Source organism: Trichosurus vulpecula, chromosome 1 (assembly GCF_011100635.1).
Source record: "Trichosurus vulpecula isolate mTriVul1 chromosome 1, mTriVul1.pri, whole genome shotgun sequence".
Taxonomy (NCBI): Eukaryota; Metazoa; Chordata; class Mammalia; order Diprotodontia; family Phalangeridae; genus Trichosurus; species Trichosurus vulpecula.
The window spans coordinates 38,772,884-38,800,279 of record NC_050573.1 but is presented as its reverse complement, the minus strand read 5'-3'; the positions used below and the strand labels follow the sequence as shown (position 1 = coordinate 38,800,279).

At 48.3% G+C, this 27,396-nt stretch overlaps 1 protein-coding gene across 2 annotated transcripts; it reads right to left on the bottom strand.

Moving 5' to 3' along the window:
- RFLNA (refilin A) lies at positions 1–27,396 on the bottom strand. Of its 2 annotated transcripts, XM_036741540.1 has the most exons (4): positions 27,181–27,396; positions 8,568–8,588; positions 3,778–3,851; positions 1–332 (listed from the first exon to the last, which is right to left on the bottom strand). In XM_036741540.1, exons 1-4 carry the CDS (start codon positions 27,394–27,396, stop codon positions 11–13), a joined length of 633 nt encoding a protein of 210 aa, XP_036597435.1. In that variant the 3' UTR covers positions 1–10. The 2 variants fall into 2 exon arrangements, with proteins under 2 accessions (XP_036597435.1, XP_036597434.1); XM_036741539.1 differs by lacking the exon at positions 8,568–8,588 and having other exon boundaries at positions 3,778–3,887; positions 27,178–27,396.

The window sequence follows — 27,396 nt, the reverse complement described above, 5'->3', positions numbered from 1 at the left end:
AGGAGCCAGGCTAGAGCTCCTCAGGGTAGGGGAGGTCATCACACAGTTCCAGCTGGACGCTGGATGCAAACCACCGCTTGGGGCAGCCCAGGCTGTAGTGGAGGGTGGTGCGGTAAGTGTTTTTAGGGTGCTTGGGGAAGATGATGGTGGTGGTCTGGAAACGCAGGGCCCGTTGGCGAGGTTCGAAGGTCAGCTTCGTTTTGTAGTTCCGCCATGTGCAATTGGGAGTGGCGATGATGGTCTCACTGTAGGAGGTGACAGTGGGGACGGGGATGTAGAAGATGTCATCTCGGTAGTGTTTTTCAGAGTCGTATTTGATCTCAGAGTTGCAGCTGGTGAGGGCAGAACAGGAGGAGGGGAGGGGCGGCCAAAAAAGAAAAGAAAAAACAGCTGAGATCAGTAACAAATGGCATCCTAGCCCAGTGGAGAGAGCCCTGAGTTCAGAATGAGGCTAAAAGCCAACTCATGTTAAAAGCCACAAAGCCGGTGAAGTACCAGGTAAGATTCAAATCCAAGCCTTCTCTGCATCCAGCACATGAAAGTTTAATACACTTAATACACCGTGCCATCTGGCCCTCTTCCCCTTCCCCTTTCTTTTATTTTGTGTTTCAATCAATTTTATTTTCAATTCATGGAACAAAACAAGCATTTCTATAACACAGTACAATAAAAAAGATGCTCAGACACAAAACTGCAAATCTACCATGTGCAGCTTGCTATTCCCCCCAAATATACCAAGTCAACACGCAAGTTTCTTTTTTTTCTTCCTTCCCCTTCCCCCCACTTCACCAGCCTAGAGATGGCTACCACTAGACACAAATAGGTATATATATATATATATGTACATATATATGTATATATATATGTGTGTGTATATATATGTATATATATATGTATATGTAATGATCTTATACATCCTTCTATTTATCAGTAACCTTGGCTCAAGACCATGCCCAATGGTGACTCAGTAGGCACCCTTTCCTAGTACACACAGGTTAATTAATTGCTCCATAGCTAACTCTGAATTCACAAAGAATCAGGACTTGAATTGGCACATTGGTATTAAAGAGACACTGCTGGATTGGGGCCAGAGGAGCTGGGTTTGAATCCTGGCATTGCCACCACCTATGGAACCAGTGGCAAACGTCTTTGTTCTGAGGTCACTGGTTTGGTTTTTTCCTTCTTCTGTAGAATGAAGAGATGACCAACTCTAAATCTATGGTTCTAGGATTATACTTCTGAAACTTCTGGAATCTGTCCCCTTCTTTTGACACCCAGTACCAGCACCCTGGTTCAGGCCCCCATTTCTCCTTCTGGATTCTCTTTCTGCAGTTTCTCCTTTCTCAAATACATCCTTACAACTGCTGAGTCACTTTCCTAAGGCATAGTTCTGACTTCACTCAGAGACCATCCATGGCTCCCCATTGCCTACTGAAAAAAATATCAACTTCTTAACTTGGCATTCAATGCCTTCTGCAACCTTGCTCCAACCCACCCTTCTAGCAAGATTTCACAATATGCCACTTTATACCCTCAGCCTAGCCAGACAGAAGACTCCACAGCCTTCTCCTCTTCTGCCTTTTGCATATGGTGGCCCATGGCTGGAATAGCCTTCTTCCGTCTTCCAAGTATCTCTGCCTGCTGATATTCTTCCTGTCCTTCAAAGCCAATTCTTCCATGAAATCTTTGCTCTTCCCACCCTGATCTGATCCTTTAGGCTCTCACCACATTTTACATCTCCTTCACATTTTGTTATATTACAGTTACTTCTGTATCTTCTCATCCCCCTGCTAGTTAGGCTCCTAGGGCCAGGGATTCATTCTTTCTTTTCCTCCTTCCTTCCTTCCTTCCTTCCTTCCTTCCTTCCTTCCTTCCTTCCTTCCTTCCTTCCTTCCTTCCTTCCCTCCCTCCCTCCCTCCCTCCTTCCTTCCTCCTTCCTTCCTCCCTCCCTCCCTCCCTCCCTCCCTCCCTTCCTTCCTTCCTTCTTTCCTTCCTTCCTTCCTTCCTTCTTTCCTTCCTTCCTTCCTTCCTTCCTTCCTTCCCTCCCTCCCTCCCTCCTTCCTTCCTTCCTCCCTTCCTTCCTTCCTTCCTTCCTTCTTTCTTTCCTTCCTTCCTTCCTTCCTTCTTTCCTTCCTTCCCTCCCTCCCTCCTTCCTTCCTTCCCTCCTTCCCTCCCTCCTTCCGTCCGTCCTTCCGTCCTTCCTTCCGTCCTTCCTTCCCTCCCTCCCTCCTTCCTCCCTTCCTCCCTTCCCTCCCCCCTCCCTCCTTCCTTCCTTCCCTCCCTCCTTCCTTCCTCCCTCCCTCCCTCCCTCCTTCCCTCCTTCCTTCCCTCCCGCCCTCCGTCCCTCCTTCCTTCCTTCCCTCCTTCTCTCCTTCCTTCCTTCCTTCCCTCCCTCCCTCCATCCCTCCTTCCTTCCTTCCCTCCCTCCCTCCTTCCTTCTTCCTTCCCTTCCCCTCCCTCCCTCCCTCCCTCCCTCCTTCCTTCCTTCCTCCCCCGCTCCCTCCTTCCCTCCCCCCCTCCCTCCCTCCCTCCTTCCCTCCCTCCTTCCTTCCTTCCCTCCCTCCCTCCCTCCCTCCTTCCTTCCTCCTTCCTTCCTTCCTTCCCTCCCGTCCTCCTTCCTCCTCCTTCCTCCCTCCCTCCTTCCTTCCTTCCCTCCCTCCTTCCTTCCTTCCCTCCCTCCCTCCCTCCCTCCTTCCTTCCTCCCTCCCTTCCTTCCTTCCCTCCCTCCCTCCTTCCTTCCTTCCCTCCCTCCCTCCTTCCTTCCTTCCTTCCTTCCTTCCTTCCTTCCTTCCTTCCTTCCTTCCTTCCTTCCTTCTTTCCTTCCTTCCTCTTTCCTTCCTTCCTTCCTTCCTTCCTTCCTTCCTTCCTTCCTTCCTTCCTTCCTCCTTCCTTCCTTCCTCCTCCCTTCCTTCCTTCCCTCCCTCCCTCCCTTCCTTTTCTTTCTTTCTTATCTCCCTAGTATACAGCACAATATCATGTATCTATGACATCTCTGGAATCTCTTCCCTTCTATTTTCCATCCTAGTTCAGGCAGAATGCAAGCCTCCCTTTTCCTAACTCCAAGCCCAGGCCACATTACTCTTGGCTCAGACCGTGACAGCTGCTTCCTCACTGGCCTTCCCACTTCTCCTTGCCCTCCTCTCCTATTCATCCCTCACAAAGCCCCCATTTCCCTAGAGCACAGATCTGACCAAATCATGCCTACTGCTCAGGAACTTTCAGTAGTTTCCTATTACCCGGGGCCCAAATACAAGTTCTTTTGATGTTTAAAGATCTTGACCACCTGGCTCCAGCCTCGCCTTCTAGGCTTACTATATCTTACTCCCATTCATGCAATCCAAAATTGAGTCACACTGGCCTATTTGCTGTTCTTCACGCACAAAATCCAGTTTCCTCTCTCCACGCCTTTGGACGGAAGGCACTCCCTCCTGACCTCTGTTTCTTAGAAATCTCTTCAAAGCTCAGCTCAGGTGCCGACTCCTACATGAGGACCCTTTCCTAACCCTCCTTCCCTGTGGTTGTTGGGGGTACCCTCCCCAAATACTTATTACCTTTTAAAAAAACTTATATATATGTTTGTCTTTTCTGATAGAATGCCAGTTCCTTAAGGGAGGGTTTGCATGCCCAGGACTCAGCCTAGTGGCTGGCACCCAGCTGGCATGCTCACTGATTAGTTCGATCATATGAATTCTTTCTAAAAAGTCGATATCCCCTCCCACTCACAAGCCCTCGCTACCTCCTCCCTGGGCACAAGGAGGAAGCCGCTGCCACACGTACCGAATTTCCTGCATGGGCTCGGGGTTTACTTCAATGCTTTCCCCAAAAAACACCGGGTGCAGCCTGGGTCTCATCTCCAGCATAGAAGAGTCCTGGAGGAGGTGAGGAGCCTGTAGGGAGAAGGGCATGCTCACATTTAGTTAGTTACATAGTACTCCCAACCCCAGCACCCCTCTGGGGGGTGCCCACCCTAGAGGAACATGGGACTGAGATGAGACCTCAGATGTCAGAGAGTCTGAGTCCTCAGTTACAGATGCTGAAACTGAAGCCCAGAGAATGATGGGAAGAGACCCTGCATCTGGAGCCTGAGAGGTCAGCAGAAAGTCATCAAACCCGACTCTGATTTTACAGACGAGGAAACAGGCTCAGAGAGTCAAGATGGTTGCCCTGTCCCCCTCCTCACTCTACAAACATTTGGCATCTTTATAAGGAGCAGAGGCCAGGCACTGCGCTAAGCACTGGATATCACCTGAACAGCGCTCGCCATCCGGGAGCTTACGTTTTGGGGGAACCTAAGCCCACGCACCAAGATTCCTGCTTTAGAGGGTGCTGGACACAGAGGAGCTCGCCCTGGGCTGCACCAGGTGGCCTTGCAGATCTCTCCGTGGTCCTGACTTTGGATCCTCTGAATGTCCCACTGCCCAGAGAGAGGAGAGACAAACCAGCCTCCTTGGGGAGGGAGGGCAGGCAAGGAGGGCACTGGGGGTGGGGGGAGCTCAAGATTAGACACGATGCTCAATCAGAGTGTGGTGTTCACCCCATTTACGTCTTTGTGGTCATTGAATAGGTCCATTTCACAGTTGTTCTTTTCAATCTCTAGTAGAGGGTTATGGTTCTAGACCCAGAGGCCACCTAGTCTAATCCCCTCTTTTTACAGATGGGGAAACTGAGGCCCAGAGAAGTTCAACAACTTGCCCAAGGGCACATAGGAACTAAGTCAGAGAGGTGGAATTAGAACTCAGGTCCTGCAACTCCATTCTCTTTGCTCTTTTCTGCCTTGAAGTGCTCTCCTGTGGCAGTTGGGGGGATATGCCCGACCCAAGAGCTCTTCTCAAACCTCTTCCTTGCCCTTCTGGGAGATCAGGGGATCAAATCCAATCCAACACAAATTTATAAAGCCCCTACTATGTGCCGAGCACTGTAGCTACAAAGACACGCAAAACCAGATGCCTGCCCAAGAGCTTACATTCTACTAGAGTGATACAGGATAAGCATAGACAGCATTCATTAAGTGCTTACTATGTGCCAGGCATTGTGCCAAGATAAACATACGCAGGGTAATTTGAGGAGTAGTAAGTCAAAAAGCATTTACTAAGTGCTTACTCTATGCCAGGTAGACCTTCTATGTGCTAAGCACCTCAGTGGCTGACAGTAGGAATTAGAGAATTTAGATCTGGCAGGGGCCACCTAAAAGGAATTCCCACCAGAACATGGCAGCCTCTGCTCAAAGTCCCCCAAGGAAGGGAGCCCATCACCTCTCCAGGCAGCCCACTCTCCATCTGGCCAGTTCTCTTCCTTAGAAGGTGGCACCCAAGCTGCATGCTAAGCTTTGAAGGAAACTGGGTGGGGGGGCTCTGAAAGATGGCAGTGAGGAGGGGAAGCAGCTCAGGGGGAGGATTGCCTGTGCCCCCTCACAGAGGCAATTGCAAGTTAGGGGAACAGCAGGTCCATGGGCGGGCTGGCTGTAACACAGAGTATGGAAAGGGGAGGGATGGGAAATTAGTCTAGAAATGGCAGGACTCCAATTGGCTTGGAAGAATTTCTATTGTATCCTATCTTCGACAGTCAAGGGCAATTGGGAGCCCTTCAAAGTTCTTTTTTAAAATTGTTATTGATTTCTTGTGGTTTTTTTTCCCTGTCACCTACATTTTCCAAGAGAGTGGTCCCTTATGACAAAGAAAAAAAAGACAGGGGAAAGGAATCCAATTAATCAATATATCAGAAAAAGTCCAATATATGCAGTGTTTCATACCCATCATCCCAGACCCCTGCCAAGAAGCCAGGAGAGGTTCCTTCTCACATCTCCCACCAGAGGTTCTTAAGCAGTGAGGGGGGTGGATAAATGGTCTGACCTGTGCCTTAGGAAACTTCTTTTGGCAGCTGTGTGGGAGCACAGCACTGAGCACATAGTAAGCACTGAATAAATGTTTTTTGATTGACCTGTTGGACCAGAGAGGGAGAGACAGAAGCCAGGAGTCCCACAAGGGACTGTTGCAAGGCACGGGTACATGCTCTGCCTTCCACCTTCCCTCCATCTTTCAGGGCTTCCAGTTCTGGGATAAGAAGGAGACAGCCTGAAGCAGATCTCTCTCTCTCTCCCTCAGCCCCATATTATCTCAGGAAAATCTCTCTCCTTTTTGCACTCCTTGGAGAGTGTCCAGGGACACTCCCTCCCCCCCTCCCACCACCACATTAATGATGACAGATTAGCCAAAGGGAAATGTAAATGATATCTATGTCCCAGAAGAGGCAAGCTGCCAGTTCTAGTCTGGAATAAAAATGATTTCCCTAGTCCAAGGGATATCACCAGAATGGCCCTTGCCATCCGGGAGCTTACGTTCTGGGGGAACCTAAGGCCATGTGCCAAGATTCGTGCTTTCGAGGGTCCTGGACACAGAGGAGCCCACCTTGGGCACGCGCTGCACCAGGTGGCCTTGCAGGTCTCTCCATGGTCCTGACCTCGGATCCTCTGAATTTCCCACTACCCGGAGAGACAACCAGCCTCCTTGGGGAGGAAAGGCGGGGGACTTGGGGGTGGGGGAGAGACGTGAGCTTCCCTGGTTTTTCTCCAAGCTCAAGATTAGACATGATGCTTAATCAGAGTGGCTGCATTTTCATCCCTGTGGATGAATCACTCCACTCCCCCAGCCCTGTTGTGCCTCGATGGTATTCTAGACCTGTTGTAGTTGTAAAGGTCCCTCCCTGGTGGCCAAACAGGAACCAGGCTGGGCTATCGTTCCCCTCAGCATAGACCCTCTTGTCCTGGCAGCAACCCTGCTAATCAGCACTAATGCAAAATTTAAAACAAAATCTTCACAAAGAGAATACCAAAAAAACATCTGGAAAATACTTCACTGTGACCAAGCTGGAATCATTCTGGAAATGCCAAGATGCCCCACACTATATAAACAACGATCACCATTAACTGTGGATCTGGGCGGCACGCCTCAGGCATGGATTCAAATCTTACTGCTGCCAGAGAGGCAGCTTGAGTGGGGTCAGACGACTTGGGTTCTGTACTGCTTAGTACCTATGTAACCTCAGCCACCTGGGCAGGCCACCTGGCCTCACTGTGCCTCAGTTTCCCCATCTAAAGGCCTGTCCGGGTCTACATCTATGATCCTGGGCTTCCTTCAAGTCCCAGCTAAAATCCCACCTTCTGGAGGAAGCCTTTCCCAAGCCCCCTTAATGCTGGTATCTCCCCTCTGCTCATTATCTCCAATTTATCTGTCTATATCTTGTTCGTATATTGCGGTTTGCATGTTGTCTCCCCCACTGGACTATGAGCTCCTTGAAGGCAGGTCCTCTTTTCCCCTTTCTCTACATTCCCAGCACTTAGCACAGTGCCTGGCACACAGTAGGAGCTTAATAAATGCTTGTTTCTTCCTTTTCTTCCCCAAAGCCATGGGCACCTCCTTCCTCCCCTACAATAAATAGTCACATTTATAGATAGTGTAATAATATCATATAATAAACAGTCACATTTATAGATAATGTAATAATATAGCATATAATACATGTAAATAGTCACATGTATGTAACACTTTACACACTTTATGCCTTTTGAGCCTCACCACTTACCCTCTGATATAGAGACCAGAGGCAGTATCTCCATTTTATAGATGAGGAAACCGAGGCTCAGAGTGGTTAAATGATTTGTCCAGAATCTGAGGCCATGTTTGAACCCAGGACACCAAGCTGAGCACCCCAGCCAAGGAGCCATACTGTCCCCCACACTTCAGCATTACAGCATGAAGCAGCACACAGAACTTAGGTAGAAATGAATCAAAGCTTCTGTAGCTTCGGAAAACCCTGATTTCTGATACCTTTGAGGCACTGTGGTACCAAGGAGAGGGCACTGGAATCAGAGGATGTGGGTTTGAATCCTGTTTCTGCCATATAATGCCTGGGTATGCCTCAGGGAGTCCCTGGGGGGACTGGCCTCTGAGACCCTTTCCAGTTCAAACTGTGTGGGTCCATTTCCTCATTTCTAGATGACATCTAAAGCTCCTTCCTGCTCAATATGGGCTCCATTTTCTCCCTATAAATAAGCCCGGAGGCTCTATGAGAAGCCAGCTCCCTGAGCCATTGTAATAAACAGCCTCCCTGTTCTCTTGTTTTTTCTAAAGACCCTCTCTAGGCATCCTGCTTCCTCTTTCCCCTAAAGACACTCACACCCATTGATGGATGAAACCCAGATGCTCCCTGCCTTCAGGTAAGGAAATAAAATGAAGGAGGAAGATGGGCCAAGTTTTCTCTTTCTGTAACTCAAGAAGGGATTGTTAAATGAGAAGAGCCAGTTCCCCAGATCAGCAAGAGAATCCTGGTCAGGCTGGGAAACAGCTTCTCTCCCTCCAAAAGTCCAGAAGACCTCCAGGTGCCATGACAGGCTCCCCAAATAACCACAGCTTCAGCTCATGGAAGGTGCCCAGGTGTGTGTGAACCTTCAATAGCTCCACACTGCTCCTGATATCTGTGACAAAATCCTCAGCCTGGCATTTAAAGCGCTCCAGAGTCTGGCTCCCAACAACGTGTCCAATCTTTGTGGCACATTATTCCCCTTCATACACTTCATGGGCTGGTCGATCTGGCTGCCCAGCTGTTCACTTTACAGGACATGCCATCTGCTGCCTAAGGCCCTTTGCACTGGCTGCCTCCCATGTCTGGAAGATTCTCCTGCCTCACCTCTGCCTAGCATGACCTCTCCTTTCCCCCTCCTCCCAATTGTTATGTCTCTTGAAGTGACCTTGTGTTTACTTATTCAGTTGTGGGCCTGTTGTATCCCCTCAGTAGAAAGTAAGCTTCTTAAGGGCAGGGGCTGTTTCATTCCTGTCTGTAACTCCAGTGCCCACTACAGCACCTGACACATAGGACAAGCTTCATCAATGTTTGTTGAATTAAGTTTCTTGGTTTTATACACAGCTGTGGGACCTTGAGCAAGCCAATTCTCTCTGGGTTTCACTTTCACCATCTGAAAAATGGGCTGTTTGGACTAAGGTCCTTTCCAGCTCTAACATCCTAAGACTCTGTAATCCTTCATGCCAACCTACTTGGCCAAAACATCTGAATACCTTCAGTTATGCCCTCTGCCCCTTCAAGCAGGAGTCAGAAAAATAAATAGCCATCAAATCTTAGAAGCAACCTCCTATCCTTTTCTCTTCCCTTTCCCACTAGAGCACTGGGTATGTTGAATCAATGGGCTTTGAAAGGGGATGGTGTGCTGGGTAGTAGGTTATCACCAAACCCCAGACTTTCAGAGCTAGGAAGCACCCAGAGGGCACCTGATCCAACCTTTACCTAAGTAAGAATCAGTTCTACACCACCCCCGACAAGTCACCATCCAGCTTTTGCTCAAAATCTCCAGTGAGAGGAACCCAGCTCCTCATGAGGCCGCTCATTCTTTCCACCTTGGACAGCTCTCATTCCCTCCTCAAGCCTGAATTTATCTCATTGAAACATTCACCTGTTCTGGCTAGTTCTGCCCCCTAGGGCCAAGCAGAACAAAGCTAATCCTCCTTCCATATACCACAGCACAAAAAAAAATTATTTTTAAATAAATTTAACAATATTTTATGATTAAAATCAAATGATTAAATTTTTTATATTGTTTATATATATATAATGTATTTATTATTGGGGCAGCTAGGTGGCGCAGTAGACAGAGTGCTGGAACTGGAGTAGGGAAGACCTGAGTTCAAATATGACCTCAAACACTTAATAGCTGTGTGACCCTGGACAAGTCACTTAACTCTGCTTGTCTCAGTTTCCTCATCTGTAAATTGAGCTGGATAAAGAAATAGCAATGGCAAGAAAACCCCAAATGGGGCCATGAAGAGTGAGACATGACTGAAACAACTGAACAAAATGTTATTATACAATAATAAAATTACAGTTATAAATTTGACAATAAATTATTAAATAGATTATGCATCAAATTACCACTAGCTAACATGTATATAGCGCTGTCCACACATTGTCTGTGATCTCAGAAGGTCCCCAATTAGTAATGCTAGAAGCTAATGGATAGAAGAAAACCTGAGAAAGGTCTGGGGTGGGCAGATGGCTCCGGATCTCACCAAGTGCCTGAAAAACCATTCGTGCTAAGGAAAGGAAGGGGAGGGAGCAGACCTCTCTCAGCCTCCCCTTCTGGCAGGACAGGTGATAGCCAAGACCTTACGCAGGACGCGCGGGGAGACTCAGTCCCTGGGCTCGAAGTTCCACGGTTATTTTACCATCTAAATGGCCCTGCCCACCCCGTGGGGCTCTCGCCAGCTCAGAGTCAGGCAAGGAAAACAGCTGTCACAGCCAAGGGAGTGTGCAGTTTGGCACCAAAAATGCAACTTTCCAGCCACAGTGGAACCAGGCACTTTAGAAAGCCCAGGCCACATTTCTATCAAATCCACGGGCTTAGGGAAGCACGTACCACGGGGTGCAGGCAAGGGGAGGTTTGGCCAGGCAGCTTCAGAGAGCCAGGCAAAGGCCAGCCCAAAGGTCTGGCTTTTTAGGATTTGGAATTGGAAGGGACCTAAGAGTTCTGAGCATCCAGCCTCCTCGTGTTACAAGTTAAGAGACAGAGGCCCAGAGAGGCTTTGTGACTTATGTAAGATCACACAGCTGGAGTGGAGAGGGTCTGTGGCTTCTCAACCTTTTCTGTGTCCTGTACTATTTGGGTTCTCCAGTGAAGCCCATGGACCCTCACTCAGAACCGTGATTTTAAATAAAATCTACAGGACTGCAAAGGAAATGAACTATATCGAAATCCAGTTATCTATACATGCATATATGTGAGTGTGTTTATGTATCTATGTATTTGTGTGTATGTATATGTTTGTGTGTATATGTATACATATATGTGTATATGTATATATGTGTACATACATGTGTATGTGTGTATATGTATATGTTTGTGTGTATGTGTATGGATATATGTATATGTATGTATATACATATATACATACACACATATACACACACAGATACACACACAGACACACACACACACAGACACACACACAGACACACACACACACATATATCTATATCTATATCTATCTATATATATATATACATATATATATACATATATATATATATATCTATCTATATATATATATACATATATATATACATATATATATATATACATATATATATATATATATGTTGTTTTTCACATGAGTTCCCAGGGGCAGCTAGGTGGCACAGTGGATAAAGCATTGGCCCTGGAGTGAGGAGAATATGAGTTCAAATTTGGCCTCAGACACTTACTAGCCATGTGACTCTGGGCAAGTCACTTAACCCCAATTGCCTCCAAAAATAAAACAAAAAACAAGTTCCCAGGGGCAGCTAGGTGGTGCAGCAGATAGAGCACCAGCCCCGGCGTCAGGAAGACTTGAGTTCAAATCTAGCCACAGACTCTTACTAGCTGTGTGACCCTGGGCAAGTCACCTAACCTTGATTGTTCCCTCTCTCCCCACCCCCCAATAAATAACAAAAAACAAGTTCGCAGGTTAAGAACCTCGGATTTGGTCCAGGGCCCTCCTTTTACAGATGAGGAACCCGAAGGTTGATTTAATTACATTCCACAAGCACAGATCAAGGGTTCTGTTGCTGTACTTAGAAATGGTACGAACCCCAGCTCTGTCACTCTCTGCGTCTCAGTTTCCTCAGCTGTCAGATTTCAATTCTAAATATGCGATGTCATGTGGCAGGCAGTAAATGGGGCTGCAAAGAGGAAAAATGAGACCAGTCCCTGCCCTCAAGGGGTTTACATGCTACTGGAAGTTTTGTTTTCCATCAGAGGCCAAACGGAAGTAGCATCCTCATTATAGTAGGTTCCCTCCAGCTCTGCCAAGCACCCGGGCATAAAGAATAGGGAAAAACAGGGCACAAGGCTGGCAGAGAGCCGTGGCAGGGGACTGCTAGGGGCCCAGAGAGCGTAAGTGATTTTCCAGCATCCCACGGTTGGTAAAAAGCTGCAGCCCCAGGATTTAAACCCAGGTCCTATGATTCAAAGGAGCTGGTGGTGCAGTAGATAGAGCATTGGGCCTGGTGTCAGGAGGATCTGAGTTCAAATCCTGCCTCAGATACTTCCTAACTGTGTGGCCCTGGGCAAGTCATTTAACCTTATTTGCCTCAGTTTCCTCACCTGTAAAATGGGGATAATAGTCATACCTATTTGCCAGAGTTTTAGAAGGATCAAATGAGATAATATTTGGAAAATACTTTGTAAGCCTTAAAGAACTAATTAGGGGAGGGAGGGGAAGAAAATTTGGAACTCAAAAACTTGTGGAACTGAGTGTTGTAAACTAAAAATAAAAAATCTAAAAAACCAAAACAGAACAAAACAAAACAGAAAAAGGAATTAATTAAATGCTGGTTGTTTAGTCATTTTAGTTGTGTCTGACTTTCTGTGACCCCATCTGGGATTTTTTTGGCAGAGATGCTGGAGTGGTTTGCCATTCCCTTCTCCAGCTCATTTGACAGATGAGGAAACTGAGGCAAATAGGGTGAAGTAACTTGCCCAGGATCACCCAGCTAGTAAGTGTCTGAGGTTAGATTTGAACTCCGGTCTTCCTGACTCCAGGACCAGCACTCCATCCACCAAGGCACATACCCACCTGCCCCAATAGAAAATCTATCATTACTATTACACTATTGTGTTGTACTGTTATGATGTGTAATAATACCATTATAGTCACTGCTGTATCATAATTACAACATGTAATGATTGTTACGTAATATTAGCTATTCGCACTGATGATATAAGAACAAGGGTTGAACCAAGAAGGTCGGTTCATAGTGAAGCCTATGCCCAAGAATGGGATCAGGCCCAGGCTCTATGGCAGAGAGGACCGTGGACCTGGGGGTTCACAGACCTGACTTTGAATCTCTCCCCCACGGTTTGTGACGTGGTTGTCCTTGAGGCCTTCCTGGGTCTTTGTTTCTTCACCTGTAAAAGGTGGAGCTCGGTCTAGATGATGCCGAAGTCTCCCTGTGCTGGCTTGGAGTCTGTGCTCTTCCATCCATACCCCAGACTTACTGGAAGGACCAAAGAATCCTAAAGCTAGAGCTAAAACACACTTTTAGGGGTTCCCTAGTCCCACCCCCTCACTTAACAGAGAAGGACACCAAGGCCCAGACTGATCAAGCGTCATGCCTGGGATCCCATGAGAGTCTGGGCTACAGCCCCTTGAGCCCTGAAGAAGAGGTGGCCCCACCTCCTCATACCTACGGCAGCCTCCTCTCCAGGAGGCCAGGAGGCCCCTGACTTGTCCAAAAGGCATGTACCTTTACCCCCAGGTCAGCATTCTACTCTCCTGAAGCTTCCTGCAGGCTGGCTGTGTCCAGAAGAGTAAAAACCTAAAACCAGGTACCTGTGCTCTAAGGTGGGAGCCATGGACCTGGCCCCACCAAGGCTATGTCCCTATCCACATGGCCCAGAGCTGGGAGGCAGGGCTCCCACCCCCACGGGCCCCTCCACCTGGGCTGAGGAACCCCAAGGACCCAGGCAGTCACCTGAGCCTTCTACACTTCTCTTGGCAGCATCTGGGGACACGATGGAGATGAAGGGAAAGAACAGAATCCTCAAAAGCCAGAGGAAGATGGGATGCCAGAGGCCAGGTAGGGCTTGGGAAAACCAGAGCAGACTATGGAAGTGACTGGACGGCCATGGAAGGGGCTGGCAGGGGCCTTCAGCCCACTAGGCCCCACCCACATCACCCCGTGATTCATTTGCCTTATGCCTGGACCAGCCAGAGAGAGTATAAATACTCGCTGGATGGAAATAAAAATACACATTGGCAATTGGGAAGGACCCTGCTCACTGGCCGCCTTTCAGGCCATATCCCTCATGGAGAGAGAGAGAGAGAGAAAAAGAGAGAGAGAGAGAGAGGAAAAAAAGTCCATTTGCTCCATTTCAAACAAAACAAGCCAGTGTCATTGGATGGGTCTCCAGCCTGCTCCCTCGGTCTCCTTCTTGACTGAGCAGGGGAAGATTTGTGTGTGAGCTTGGAAACCTAAGCTTGGTGTTTGTACACAGCCTGGGCACTCCACAATGAGGCCTGTGGCTGCCAGGCCATTCGGGCTCCTGTTCTGGAGCCAAACTCTGGCGCTTGGCTTAGCACGTCCGATTAAAGCAACTGGAACCAGCCCCTACAGGGCCCGAGTCAGGCCAAAGGAGGGGAGGAGTGGGAGGAGCAGAGCCACCAGCCTGGAGGTTCAGAGAAACATCCCGCTTGGGCTGCTTGCTAGCTGTGTGACCTTAGGTGAGTCGATGAACATCTCTGGGCCTCCCAGGGAGCTAGACTCAATGATCTCTGTTCTCCCAGGTCTGATCTAATGAAACTCACTCCGATTTGGCCACCTGAAGAGAGCAAGACGTGGCAAATGATGTGGACAGGCCCCTGGGATAGGCAGAGAAAGCCCTGCCTGTACCTGGGGCACAGACTGGGGACAGAGGTCATCCCAATGGTGGAGAGAAGATCCTGAGGCCCAGGAGGACCCCAAGCCTCCAAGGCAGAGCCTGTGTTCCTTCCCTCCCTCAGCTTTTCTGACATGATTGTTCTTATTTGCTAGGAGGGAAAATCCCTAACATACTAGAAATAAACTAAATAAAACCTTATGTTTACGTGTATGTGAATTCATTTGTGTGGAGAATTCCCCAGCAGAGGAACTCCATCCAAGAAGGTGTCTGTCCACTCACAGGTGTAGAGAGTTACCTGGAGCATCAGGGGAGCTAGCTGCCTTGTCCTAGGGCGCCGTCAGTAGGGTCTGATGTAGGACTTGAACCCAGGCCTTGCTGGCTGCAAGGCTGGCTCCCCGTCCATCATGCTATGATGTCTAATAAAGCTAATAATAATAATAAACGCTTGCAGTTGTGTAAGACTTGCCCAATACATCTGGTAGACATCATCTCACTTGATCTTTACAACAATGCTTTAAACGGTACCCTCTTATTCTCCCCATTTTACAGAGGAGGAAACAGAAAAATTGAGGGATTTGCCCAATGCTACACAACCAGGAAATGTCTGAGCAGGGGATTTGAACCCAGGTCTCCTTCCTATCTAAGTCCAGCATTCTCTAGCCGCTGCTCATGCTGTCCATTTGACAAGCTAATTTATTAGCATCCGCCAGTCAGCCAATGGGTATTTAATAAGCACCTACTATGCGTCAGGCACCGTGCCAAGCTCCGGGGGCATGAAGAAAGGCAAAAACCCAGGCCCTGGAGCTCCCAGCCTCACGGGGGAGACAACGTGTGAACAACCACTTACAAACGAGACAGCGGATAGAAGCTTGTCTCAGAGCAGGGACGGGGTTGAGAGTGGAGGGAACCCCCTAGCGACAGCACCGTACCAGAAGGCGATTCTGAAAGACAAGAGCTCCGGCTAGTTCCAAGGCCAAGCAGAAGCGTAGAGGCCCCAGGGTGAAGCGCGGTACCCACGTCCTGAGAGAGGCAGGGATGGAGGGACTCAGGATGCGGGGGACATCCAGGCCAGCGTATGGACTGGTTTTACATAAATGGGTATATTGATCACAAAGGCTTTGTTTGTGTGTGTGAGTGTGTGTGTGTGTGTGTGTGTGTATGTACATAACGGGGAGGCCAGCCAATGACATACAAAGGGGAAAGAAATTGGGATCATCGGGTCATTTCAATGCAGAGGACAGATATGAAGGAAGCAGAGACAAGCAGGAGAGCCTTGAAAGGAGGGAGGTGAATGTACTGGATGCAGCTGGAAATGGCCAATTCACGTGCAATCATCTCAGTTGTTTCAGTTGTGTCTGACTTTTTGTGACCCCATTTGGGGTTTTCATGGCAGAGATACTAGAATGGTTTTGCCACTTCCTTCTCCGGCTCATTTAACAAATGAGGAAACTGAGGCAAATGGGGTTAAGTGACTTGCCCAGGGTTACACAGCTAGGAAGTGTCTGAGGCTGGATTTGAACTCAGGTCTCTATGACTCCAGGCCTAGCACTCTATCTACGGTACCACCAAGCTGCCCACAACCGTGTAGATGAAAAGACTATTTTTTTTCCTTTTTTTTAAGCTGCAGAACAACAAAGATAAAAGCAAAATGTCTGAGGTGGGGGAGGAATTAAGTACCTGCTTTAAGACCGGGATTTCCAGGGTCATAGCTCTAGAGCTGGGAGGGACCTTGTAATAAATGTATTTCTTTAAGTATCTCCCCTGTGCCAGACACTGGTGATACAAACAGAAAAAAGAGGGACTGCTCCTGTCCTTGAGAAGCTTCCATTCTGCCGGAAGGGACGTTGGAGGCCATCCAGATCCTAATTTTACAGAAGAGAAAACTGAGGCCTAAGCATGAGAAATGACTCTCCCAAGGTCACATGCTTTGTAAAGGGCACCTCTGGGGTTTGTGCTCGGCATTTGGGGATACAAAGATTTTTTTTAAAGAGGATGCCTAAGCAAGTGTAGGCCTTAGAGCTGATCAGTCTGCGACAAGATCAGCCCAAGCTTGGTTGAGACTCGCTGGAAAGAAGGGATTTACCAGGCAATGAGAAGGGCACACTGAGCCCAGGAAGGTGGTTTGCTTATTAGAGCAGAACAGAACTCAGAGAAACCCTGATTTCCATCCAAACAATTGGCACGTTCATCAGGAAGCCCATTGCCTGGTCACAAAGGTGAGCCTGAAAGCCCTCTCTGAGGAAGACTTCATTACTGTTCCCTTTCTGAGGGCTGCTAAGTCCCTACTCAGAAAGAATGAGGCTACAGATAGAGAGAGAGAGAGAGAGAGAGAGAGAGAGAGAGAGAGAAAGAGAGAGAGAGAGATAGAAAGAAAGATAGATAGATAGATAGATAGATAGATAGATAGATAGATAGATAGATAGATAAAATGAATGAGTGAATGAATAGATGAATGGATGGATAGATAGGCAGGTGGAGAGGTAGGTAGGTAGATAAATGAATAAATGAGAGAATGGATAGATGAATGAATGGATAGATGAATGAATAAATATGTGAATGAAGAGATAGATGAATGGATAATAGATATATAGATGGACAGATGGATGGATGGATGGGTGGGTGGATGGATGGATGGACAGGTAGGTAGATAGATAGACTGCATGGTTATTGTTAATTCCAGCTGGCCCTCTCCTTCCCTTAATCCCATGGTGGGGGGATTCTTGGTTCAATCCTTCATCCTGCTCCCACATCAAAGGCTTGCAGCCCACTGAGGGCAAGGCTGACTGTCTCAAACATTAATTGGCAAATAACCAATTCTTGTAACATGCGTGACTTTTTCTTTTCCCACACTGCCAGCTACACAAAAGGACCAGTTATTTTAAAAGAGCCCCCCAAAAGGCATGCTGGTTACACTTATAGGGCTGGAGGGGGCCCCAGAGGTCATCTAGTCCAACCCCCCCATTTTACAGATGAGGAACCTGAGGCTCAGAGTGGCAAAGGGCACACACTGGTGTGCTGATGACTAAAATTCAAAATCGGGTCTTTTAACCCTAGAGTTCAGCACTGTACAGAGAGATTTCGATTTGGAGTCTGGAAGACCAGGGTTTAATCCCAGCTCCGTCCTCTATAGCCCACGTGGATGACATTGGACAAGTCTCTTCACCTCTCCGACAGTTTCCTTAAAGAGTTGCCTGGGGCACTGAGAGGGTTAGTGACTTGTCCAGAGACACACAGCCAGCACATGTTCAAGGTGGGACTTGAACCCAGGTTGCCCTGACTGGGAAGCTGACCCTCTAATTAACACGCCAGGATACAAGGATAAAAACCAAATAGTCTAGTCCCTGATGCAGTGGAGAGAGGGTTGGGGCTGGAGTCAGGCAGACCTGAGTTCAAATCCAGCCTCAGACACTTCCTAGCTGTGTGACCCTGGGCAAGTCACTTCACCCTGTTTGCCTCAGTTTCCTCATCCGTTAAATGAGCTGGAGAAGGAAATGGCAAATCACCCCAGTATCTTTGCCAAGAAAACCCCAAATGGGGTCATGAAGAGTCAGACACGACTGAACAACTGGACAACAACAAAAATAGGGCATTAAGCAAAAGCATACTGGTAAATGTTTAACACCCAGCTCTCTGGAAAAGAAAGAGGTATACAAGACACACTTTTAAGTTGAATCTGCATTATTAACATTTTCTCTATCACCTGCTTAAGTCTCAACAGTCAACAAAACAATAAATCAAACCCTGATTTGTAGCATTTGTTGATTTCCAAGGTGAAAATATTCACAATAAAAGTTTAACAATGGGCTTTCTCAAAAGAGCTGGCTCCAGCAGACCCCGGGACAGATTTACAAAAAAAATTACACGCATTTTCTAAATCCTAAGATCATAGATTGAGACCTGGGAGGGCCCCCAGACCATCTAGTGTCCTGCTCAACTGATAGATGAGGAAACCGAGGCCCAGAGAAGTGAAACAGGAAATGAGAGAGGCAGAAATCCGAGTCGGGACCTGTGATTCCAAACAGAGCCCTCTCTCCCCTGCTAAGCCTCGCAGATGTCGCTCAGAGCTGCATCCTGCCCGTGTGAAGAGCCCCCACTTCATAGATAAGGCAAGGGACTTACCTAGGGTCACACAGCTAGTAGCCGAGCAAACAACCTGACATTTCTTTGTTGTTGTTTTTTGCAGGGGGGGAAGGCTGGGCAATTGAAGTTAAGTGACTTGCCCAAGGTCACACAGCTAGTGAGGTCAGATTTGAACTCAGGTCCTCCTGACTCCAGGGCCGGTGCTGTACTCACTGCGCCACCTAGCTGCCCTGGCAACCTGACATTTCTGAGGCATTTTCAAGTTTGCAAAGTGCTTTACAACCATCCTGTGAAGTATTATCATCCTCATCGGTAAAACGAAGAAACAGACTCAGAGAGATGAAAGCATCTGGCCAAGTTTCCTGTGGTAATACGGATCAGAGGTAGGATTTGAACCCAGGTCTTCCTGATTTGGGGACAGCTAAGTGGCACGGTGGATACAGCGCCAGGCCTGGAATCAGGAAGACTCTTCTGAGTCCAAATCTGGCCTCGGACACTTTATAGCTGTGTGATCCTGGGCAAGTCACTTCACCCTATCTGCCTCAGTTTCCTCATCTCTAAAATGGAGAAGAAAACGGTGAACCCCTCCAGTATCTTTGCCAAGAACACCCCAAATGGGGCCACGGAGAGTCTGACATCGCTGAAAACAACTGAACAAACAAAGGGAACCCATTCTACCGGAATAAAGTTATCTATGTCTATGTATTCATAAACCAAACTCACAGACCCCAGGTTAAGAAATCCTGCTTCAGAACCCGATGGCCCTAAAAAGCCACCCCCTCATTTTAGAAATGCCAGAACTGAAGCCCAGGCAGTACTCGTATCCATCGACCAGGTCCTCTCTGCTCAGCTGGTTGGGTGGAATTACAAGAATCGCTGAGGATCTTGGAGAATGGACCCTTACCACTCTCATCTGGGCCGGTTTGTCTATGGAGGGTCGGAAGGGGAGGCAGCCAGGAGCCTACCAGGGGACGTCGAGCACTGGTGCAGTTCTCTGAGCCCCAGTATGTTGAGCCTTTAACTTTGGGAAATCCTTCAGTGTTAAATGTGAGAATGAATCAGACTGACCTTCTAACGAGAGCTCTGGATCAGGTCAGAACGGGAGAGGAGAGGAGGGCTCCTTCTAAGCTTTGTGGTGTGACGTTGGTCCACAAAACCTCCAACGTTGTGGGAAACGCTAGGCAGAGATAGCATCCCCAGAAGCAGACGAGGACGATGACAACATTCCCATCGCTTTGTGAGTTTGGCAAAGTGCTTTACACAGATTGTTTCCTGTAATCTTCCCACAATCCTGTGAGGTTGTTGCCATACAGGGAAACAACATCCCAGGGTGGGCTCCACAGAGCAAGGTGACTGTTGTGGGGGGGGAGTCTTTTTAAATATGCTAATGGTGTTATTTCTAAACATTAACCTTGGCAAAATTATGTGAAGTTGGCCTGGAATGGGCAGGGATTTTTCTAAGAAACTGCTGGCCCACTGAGCCTTCCTGGTCTCCAACTAGGGCTTTAGACAGTATACAGACACTGTCCCATGAGCAGGAAGCCAGGTGAAATACTGGGGCCCTGTTCTACTCAAAACCACCAGGAAGAAACATATAAGAAGAACAGTCTCCTCCTGTCCCCACCCCCACCCCTTCCCAGGAACCAATAAAGACTGTACTGTCCGATGCCAATGGCAGCGGATTGATAGCTACCCAGACTGCATTTGCCAGATAAATTATGCATAAACAGACTTATCAGAGCCTCATTGATCTAGAGCTGGAAAAGACCTCAGAAGCCAGCTAATCCAGAAACTGTGGCCCAAGGCCCCACAGAACCATCCTTTCCACATTTCTATCCATATTTTTGAGAGTCAGTGCGCCAAAGCGGAGAGCCAGCACCAAGAGGACCCTGGCTCAAGTCTGCATACCTGCTGTGACCTGGGCAAATCACCCCAACTCTCAGTGGCCCCAGGCAGCTCTGAGGCTGATCTGCACCAAGGAAAGACGTCTCCTAATGCTAGAGCATAGATCCTACCTAGATCATAGATCTAGTGCCCTTCCCCCCCACCCAAAAAGGAAAAAGAAATCTGGCTTCTAGGCTTCTTCTTCCTTACATGCCTTATTATCTGATTTGCATGAAGGAATTTGCTTACTATTTGTTATTTTCATAATAATAATAATAATAATATTAGTGATAGCTAGCATTTGTATAGTACTTTGAGGTTTGCAAAGAAAAATATCATCTCATTTGATCCTAACAACCCTGAGAGGGAGATAGTATTATCTCCATTTTAAAGATGAAGAAACTGAGGCAGAGGTTAAGTGATTTGCCCAAGTTCACATAGGATCTGAGGCTGGATTTGAACTTGGGTCTCCCAGGCTCATCCAGCACTCTATCCACTGTGCCGCTTAACTTTTATATGTACCTCTAGGAGATTACAAAAAAACATTTTGAAATACCCTTTTTCCCAGGGCCCATTCATTGTCACCCTAATGTCACCCTCAGTGGACGTGATGAGAGGCACAGAAAAGGGACTGGGCTGAGCCTGTGGCTTCATAGGGAACTCCCAGATGAGGAAAACTCCCTGCCTCAATGAGGGTTGCCGTTCCCTCTCCAAAAAAGGGAACACGTCAAACGTCACCCTCCCGGTCTTTCTACACCGCTCCCCACACTGCCCCCCAATGGCAGGTACTCTGTCTTGCAGCTCAGAGTGTTCTTGCCCTCCTCCCACCCTGCATCTCCCAGGCCCTCGTCCCCAGGGACGTGTCCTGGGCTTCCTTCAAGGCCCATCACGTCTCATCTTCTGGGAGAAGCCTTTCCTGAGCTCCCTTCCTCTTACTGCTTTCCCCCTGCTTTTTTCCAAATCTATGTGTGTTTACACACATATGTTTACACACATGTGTGTGCAATGTATGTTACATATGTATACATGTGTATATACGCCTGGTATAGATACATACATGTGTGTATGTGTACATATATAATCTTCTTTTTACATCATTATACCATATATTTTAATATATATTGCACTTACACATTACATATATATATATATGTATGTATGTATATAAAACCTTGTTTTTACCTTGGTGTTGGTGTGTCATCTCTGCCATTAGACTGTGAAAGGAGAGACTGTCTCTTGCCTTCCTTTGTACCCCTCAGTGCTTAGCCTGGCACACAGTAGGTGCTTAATAAATGCTTCTTGACAGACCGACTTAACTGGAACCCTGAAGGATTAGGTGACTGGCCCTAAGACTCCACCCAGTGCCTTCCTGGCCCTCCTCACATCTCGCCGCTCCTTTCTGGGTCCGCACACTCCCCAAATCATTTGGACTTGCCCAGAGTACAGAGCGTGCAGCAGCACGGCCACAGTGATAATAACTGGCACTTACATCGCGCTTTAAAGTTTGCGGAGCCGTATGTGCACATACGTGCATAGGGATCGGATCATGTGTGTGTACAAGCATGATACATCTTACTTGATCTGTGCAACAACTCTAGGAGACGGGTGCTATAGGATTCTCATTTTACAGCAAAGGAAAGTGAGGCAGTCAGAGGTTAAGTTACTTACCCAGAGTCAGTATCTGAGGCAGAATTTGCACTCAGGTCTCCCTGATTCCATGCCCTGTGTTCTAACCACTCGGCAACCCAGCCACCCCTGGTGCTCCACTCAAGCTATTATGTCCCTGCCCCAGAATATTGGGATGACCCCGCTGGGGCGAACGCGTGAGAGGACATGAACAAAAGTGACATTAGGGGCGGCCGTGGGTGGGCCGGGTTTTGCATCACTGGAGGAAACATCGATGGAGAGTGCTGTTGCTCAGGCAGATACAAGTAACTCCCTCCCAAACACCCAAATACGTGTGTGCACACACACACACACCCAAATACACACATGCACACACACAAATACATGCACACACACAAATGCCCAAATACACATGTGCACACACATACATGCACACCCCCAAATACATGCATGCACACACATACACACACAAACACACACCCAAATACACACATGCACACACACATACATGTGCACACACAAACACACACACCCAAATACACACGTGCATACACACACCCAAATACATGTGTGAACACACAAATACACACGTGCACGAGCACACATGATGAACTTTTCCTTTCCTTATCACAGAATCTCCTACTTTAAAAGCTGTTAGAGCCCTCATTGGCCAACAAGTCCAACCTATCCACAAAAGGAGCCCCCACAATATTAACAAATCTGACAAGTGGTCACCCACCACTGTCCTGAAGGAAGAGTGGCCCGCTACCTCCTGAGTCAGGCTCCAGGACGGCTCTCCTCCAGACACAGAGATGGAAAAAACTGGCTTCTTCCCCAACATCCACCCACGGCCACCTCTGCGTGGATCACAGAGAAAGCAAAGCTTTCCATGGGGCCTGGTGCAAAGGCCTGGCTTTTAGTCCTAACTCTGCTGTGAATTGGCTGTGGGGCTTTGGGCAGGTCACATGCCCTTGCTGGGCCTCCTCTGGAACAAAAGGGCGGGGGGGGGGGGGGGTAAGGACTAGCTAGGATAACATCTGCAGGGCTGAAGGTCCCCTCAGAGCTCATCTGTCTCAGCTTTTCACAATGAAAACTCGAGATCATAAGAACATACCTCTATGCTGGAAGGGCCCCGGGAGCCGAGTCGGGCCAAATTCTTCATTGTGAGAAGCCTGGGCCCCAGGGAGCTTGCGTGTCTCACCTTCACTTGGCGCCAGAAGTGGACTTGGCCCCAAGGCCTCTGATGTCAGAGCTAGCACCTTCTCCTAGGACACTAAGCCCCCACTGACTTGCTTTTTCCCTGTTCCTATCATAGCAAATAGCCTGGATTTGTACACGGAGCCCTGGTTCCAACTCTGGCAACTCTTTCCTCCCTGGGCTGATAGAGGTTCCAAGATTCACAAAGAGATTTTACTCAACCTTCAATTTGGGGAGGTGGGGGGGGGATGCCTCCCATTTGGGGGTTTTGTTCACCCTTTTAAAAAAACAAGGCGAATACAGACCTGCACACAGTAATACAGTTACATTAAAAGGCCGGAGAGAAGGCACATTCCCAGCTCGCCTGCTCTCCAGTGCCCAGAGGGACTCCGGAAGGCATGTTTGGTTTGGGAGGGGAGCCGAACATTCCAGCCCCACTCCAAAGCAAGTGCAAGAAATAAAAAAATCCAGTGTAAATGGGGTTTCATTTATTTATGGGCCTGGCCCCACGATGCCTTTCATATTTTCTTGGATGCTGACACTGTAGCCCAGACATCTGACTGGATGGCCCCGAATCAATGGAGCATTGTCTTGGAGGCTCAGGCATGCTTATTAGAGAGAGGCTGGACCTTTTTATAGGACTGAGCTGCAAACAACACAGAGCCCGAGGAGCAGAAGGGGGACGTTGGGCAAAGGTGCGATTGGGGGTGGCCCAAAGAACATACTCCAAAGGACCAGCCGAAGGGAATGGCAGGCGGCTGAATGAGTGTGATAAGTGGGGGCACATCTGAGAGCCACGCATCAGGGACAACTCTGGAACCTAGTCCCTATCCGGCAGCTTATCATTCAGGTCCAGGAAGTCAGGAAGAACTGGGTTCAAATCCTACTTTTGACACTTACTAACTGTGTGATGGGGGATGTGGGGCTGTCTACCTCAGTTTCCCCAACTGTAAAGACAGTCCTGACAAGGCCTGTAATACTTCAAGGATTTAACAGGCTAATATTTAAACTTTAGAAAGAGCTCCATGAATGTCAATTGTTAATTTTTAATTGAATGTCAGCTCCTTGAGGGCAGGAACTGTATCATTTTGGTCTTGGTATTACCAGTTCTTGGTGCATAAATACTGGACTGATTGCCCCACCCCCACCCGCTACTGTCTCTTCTCATGTTTATTATTTTGAACTAACCCTGAACATATTTGGCGTTTATACATCCCATTGGCTCCCTAGTCCCTCTTCCTTGCTAGCCCAGAGGAGAAAGTAAGCTCCTTGAGGGCAGGGATTCCTGCCTCCCCATTCCCAGGGTAATGCCTGGCACCTAGTAGGTACTTAATAAGTGCTTAATGAATTGGACATTAAGCACCTACTATGTGCAAAGTGTGGTTTGAGGTGCTGGCCAAGACAAACATTTACTTGAAACGTAGCATGCCATCTGAATTTGCTTGGTCTACAGGCCTCTCTGCAGAACACTAATCGTCAGGCATGTAGAAACCAACACAATTGGGTAAGCTAGGTGGTACAGCGAGTAAAGCACTGGCCCTGGAATCAGGAGGACCTAGTTCAAATCTGGCCTCAGACACTTGACACGCTTACTAGCTGTGTGACCTTGGGTAAGTCACCTAACCCCAATTGCCCTGCCTTCCTCCCTCAAAAAAATTTTAAAAAAAGAAATCAATACAATTATAGATGATTTTAAATGGTCTCTGGAGGAGACCTTAGAGTCATTTAGTGCTCTCATTTTACAAATAGGGAAACTGAGGCCTGAAAGGTGAGATGACTCAGGATCATAGCTTTGAAGCCAGAAGGTTCCTCACTGACCATCTGGTCCTACTCCCTCATTTTACAGACAGGGAACCAAGGCTGAGAGATGTGAAATGCCTTAAGCCAGTCACCCAGGTCAAAGCAGAAGAGGCCCACTTCAAACTGAAGGTCTCTGACTTCAGATCCAGAGTTTTCAGTTTTTCTTTCTAGCACTCTGCTAGGCATGGGGGATACAGAGATAACATTATTCCACAGGCCTAGAAAAGGCCTTGGAGCACTGGAAATGCCAGAGCTGGGGGAGTCTGGGCCTCCCTTCATTCCAGGAGGGGCTTCTGGCTGGCAGAGTGCACCAAGAGGGAGCAGGGGATGTGGGGAGCAACCTTAACCCAACACAAGCCACAGGAAAAAAATGGGCCTATTTGTTCTACCTTCCCAGGCCAGAGAGAAGCTGAGGGACGGGGAATGGGAAGAAGGCAGAGACCCCCAAGAAATCAGCCGCATTCATCCAGCATCTTAGGCTGGGTGGGGGAGAATGGGAACTGGTCCTCCATCCCTTCCCCCACTCCCCCATCCCAGGGCCTCCCCCACCAACTAGTTCAGACACTCACATACCCTCCAAATGACTCTGAGACTCAGACACTACATCTCTAGCAGGAAATCTGGCATATTAGGCGTGAAGGAGATCACTTTCAATGAAAACAGCTTCAGTAACCCACCCCACCAAAAAGGGGGTGGGGAAGATATATAATCAAGGTACAAAGTCATTGCAAGACTTCAGGAAGGCTGAGAGAATCCAGCTTCAGGAGAGGCCCCAGAGAGGCTTATGCTCCATTGGGCTTTGCTCTGGGTATACGACGGCTTATTGTTGAAAGAAAGGGTTTCAATTGGTGTAAAATGTAATTAATGCACAGCAGAAAACACCTGTAAAGAGCCAGGTGAGCATTCCCCAGCTGCCTGAAAGATGTTTAGGTGAAGCAAAGTTGTGCATGGGGGTGGGGGAGGAGAGGGAGGGGGAGAAGGGAAGGGAGGAGAGGACAGAGAAAGGAGGGGGAGGAAGGGGAAGAGAGAGGACGAGGAGAAGGGGATAGAAGGTGGGGTATAGAAGGGGGAGAGGAGGGGATAGAAGAAGGAGGGGAGGGGAAGAGATAGGGAAGAGTGTGGGTGAGGGGAGTGCCAGAGAGACAGACCAGTTCAATCAAGACCACAATGTTAAGAACACTGTAGGAAAGAGAGAAGACCAAGAGGAATCAGCAAAAATTCTATCTACCAAAACAGCCTGGATTCAATTGTCCTTCTCCTAGCCCCATTTTCTTTGTTTAGGCTTTTGCTCTTAGGTTTTGTCTCCTCAGGTCACCCACTTGTCCAGGTTTAGCTCTGGACATGCTTACTGCCAAGGTTCCCCACCTAATACAGCTTAGGTTTCTAGAAGGGGCAGAACTCCCCGATGGCAATGTTAAGTGGTGCCCAGTGTTGAAGAGCAGCTTCTTGACCTGGTCCAACAAGCTCTGTCTGCCCCACACACCCCCAATCACTTTAGGGCCCTAGACATTTTCCATACTGGCTATCTGATGATGCACATGGAACAGCAGTAGATATAAAGTGGGGTTTGGCATGAACCACAAATACACAGAAGTCCAGAGTCACTCACAAGTCCTGTGCTGGGCTATCTCTCATCCTCCCAGACTCAGTTAATAAACTAGGAAATCCATCTCTCAGCTCCTTTCCCCAAGAGCATCCCTCAATTCTCTAGCTTCCTCAGACTCCCTTCGACTCTTCAGACACAAAAGACAATCTAGCCATCACATAGTAGAGCCAGGGCATCCTGGGGCCAGGTTGTACCACCAGGTGCCCAGCCTTGCCCAGCCTCCCGTGCACCTTATTCCCAGAATAGCCAGAGGCAAGAGGGGCTTTGACAAACACAATCAGTGGAATGAGGTATGTCTTAGCTGCTTGAGGGAGTGGACCCCTGAAAACCTCTCCCCTCCTCCCAAACTAGACTGGTGGATCTCTCCTACTTGTTCTGGGTATCATTTGGGCCAGCTCCCTTGAGTCTGAAGTCCACAGCTATTTCCATGGCTGGGTTAGAGGTAAGCACCCAGAGTACGCACACACCAAATCGTTGGACAAATAAAGAGCGGGGCCAGGTGGTCTGGCTGCCCTGGGCACCCGGGAAGGTTGTGATGGAGAGAGGGAGAGGGAGGTCTTACCACGATGGTCTCCTGGGGGTCCCCATGGGGCCCGGTTCCTGGGGACTCAGCAGAAGCGCCGCTGCCTGCAGCACGGCTGTCCACGATCCCGGGAGTCAGGGAGTAGAAGGGTGGGCTGGGGCTGGGGGGCAGCCCGGAGTCGGGACTGTCCAACAAGCCTTCCCGGCTCTTCTCTTTGAGGCTGTCCTCCATGCCCTGGAAGTGTAGGTGGCCCACCAT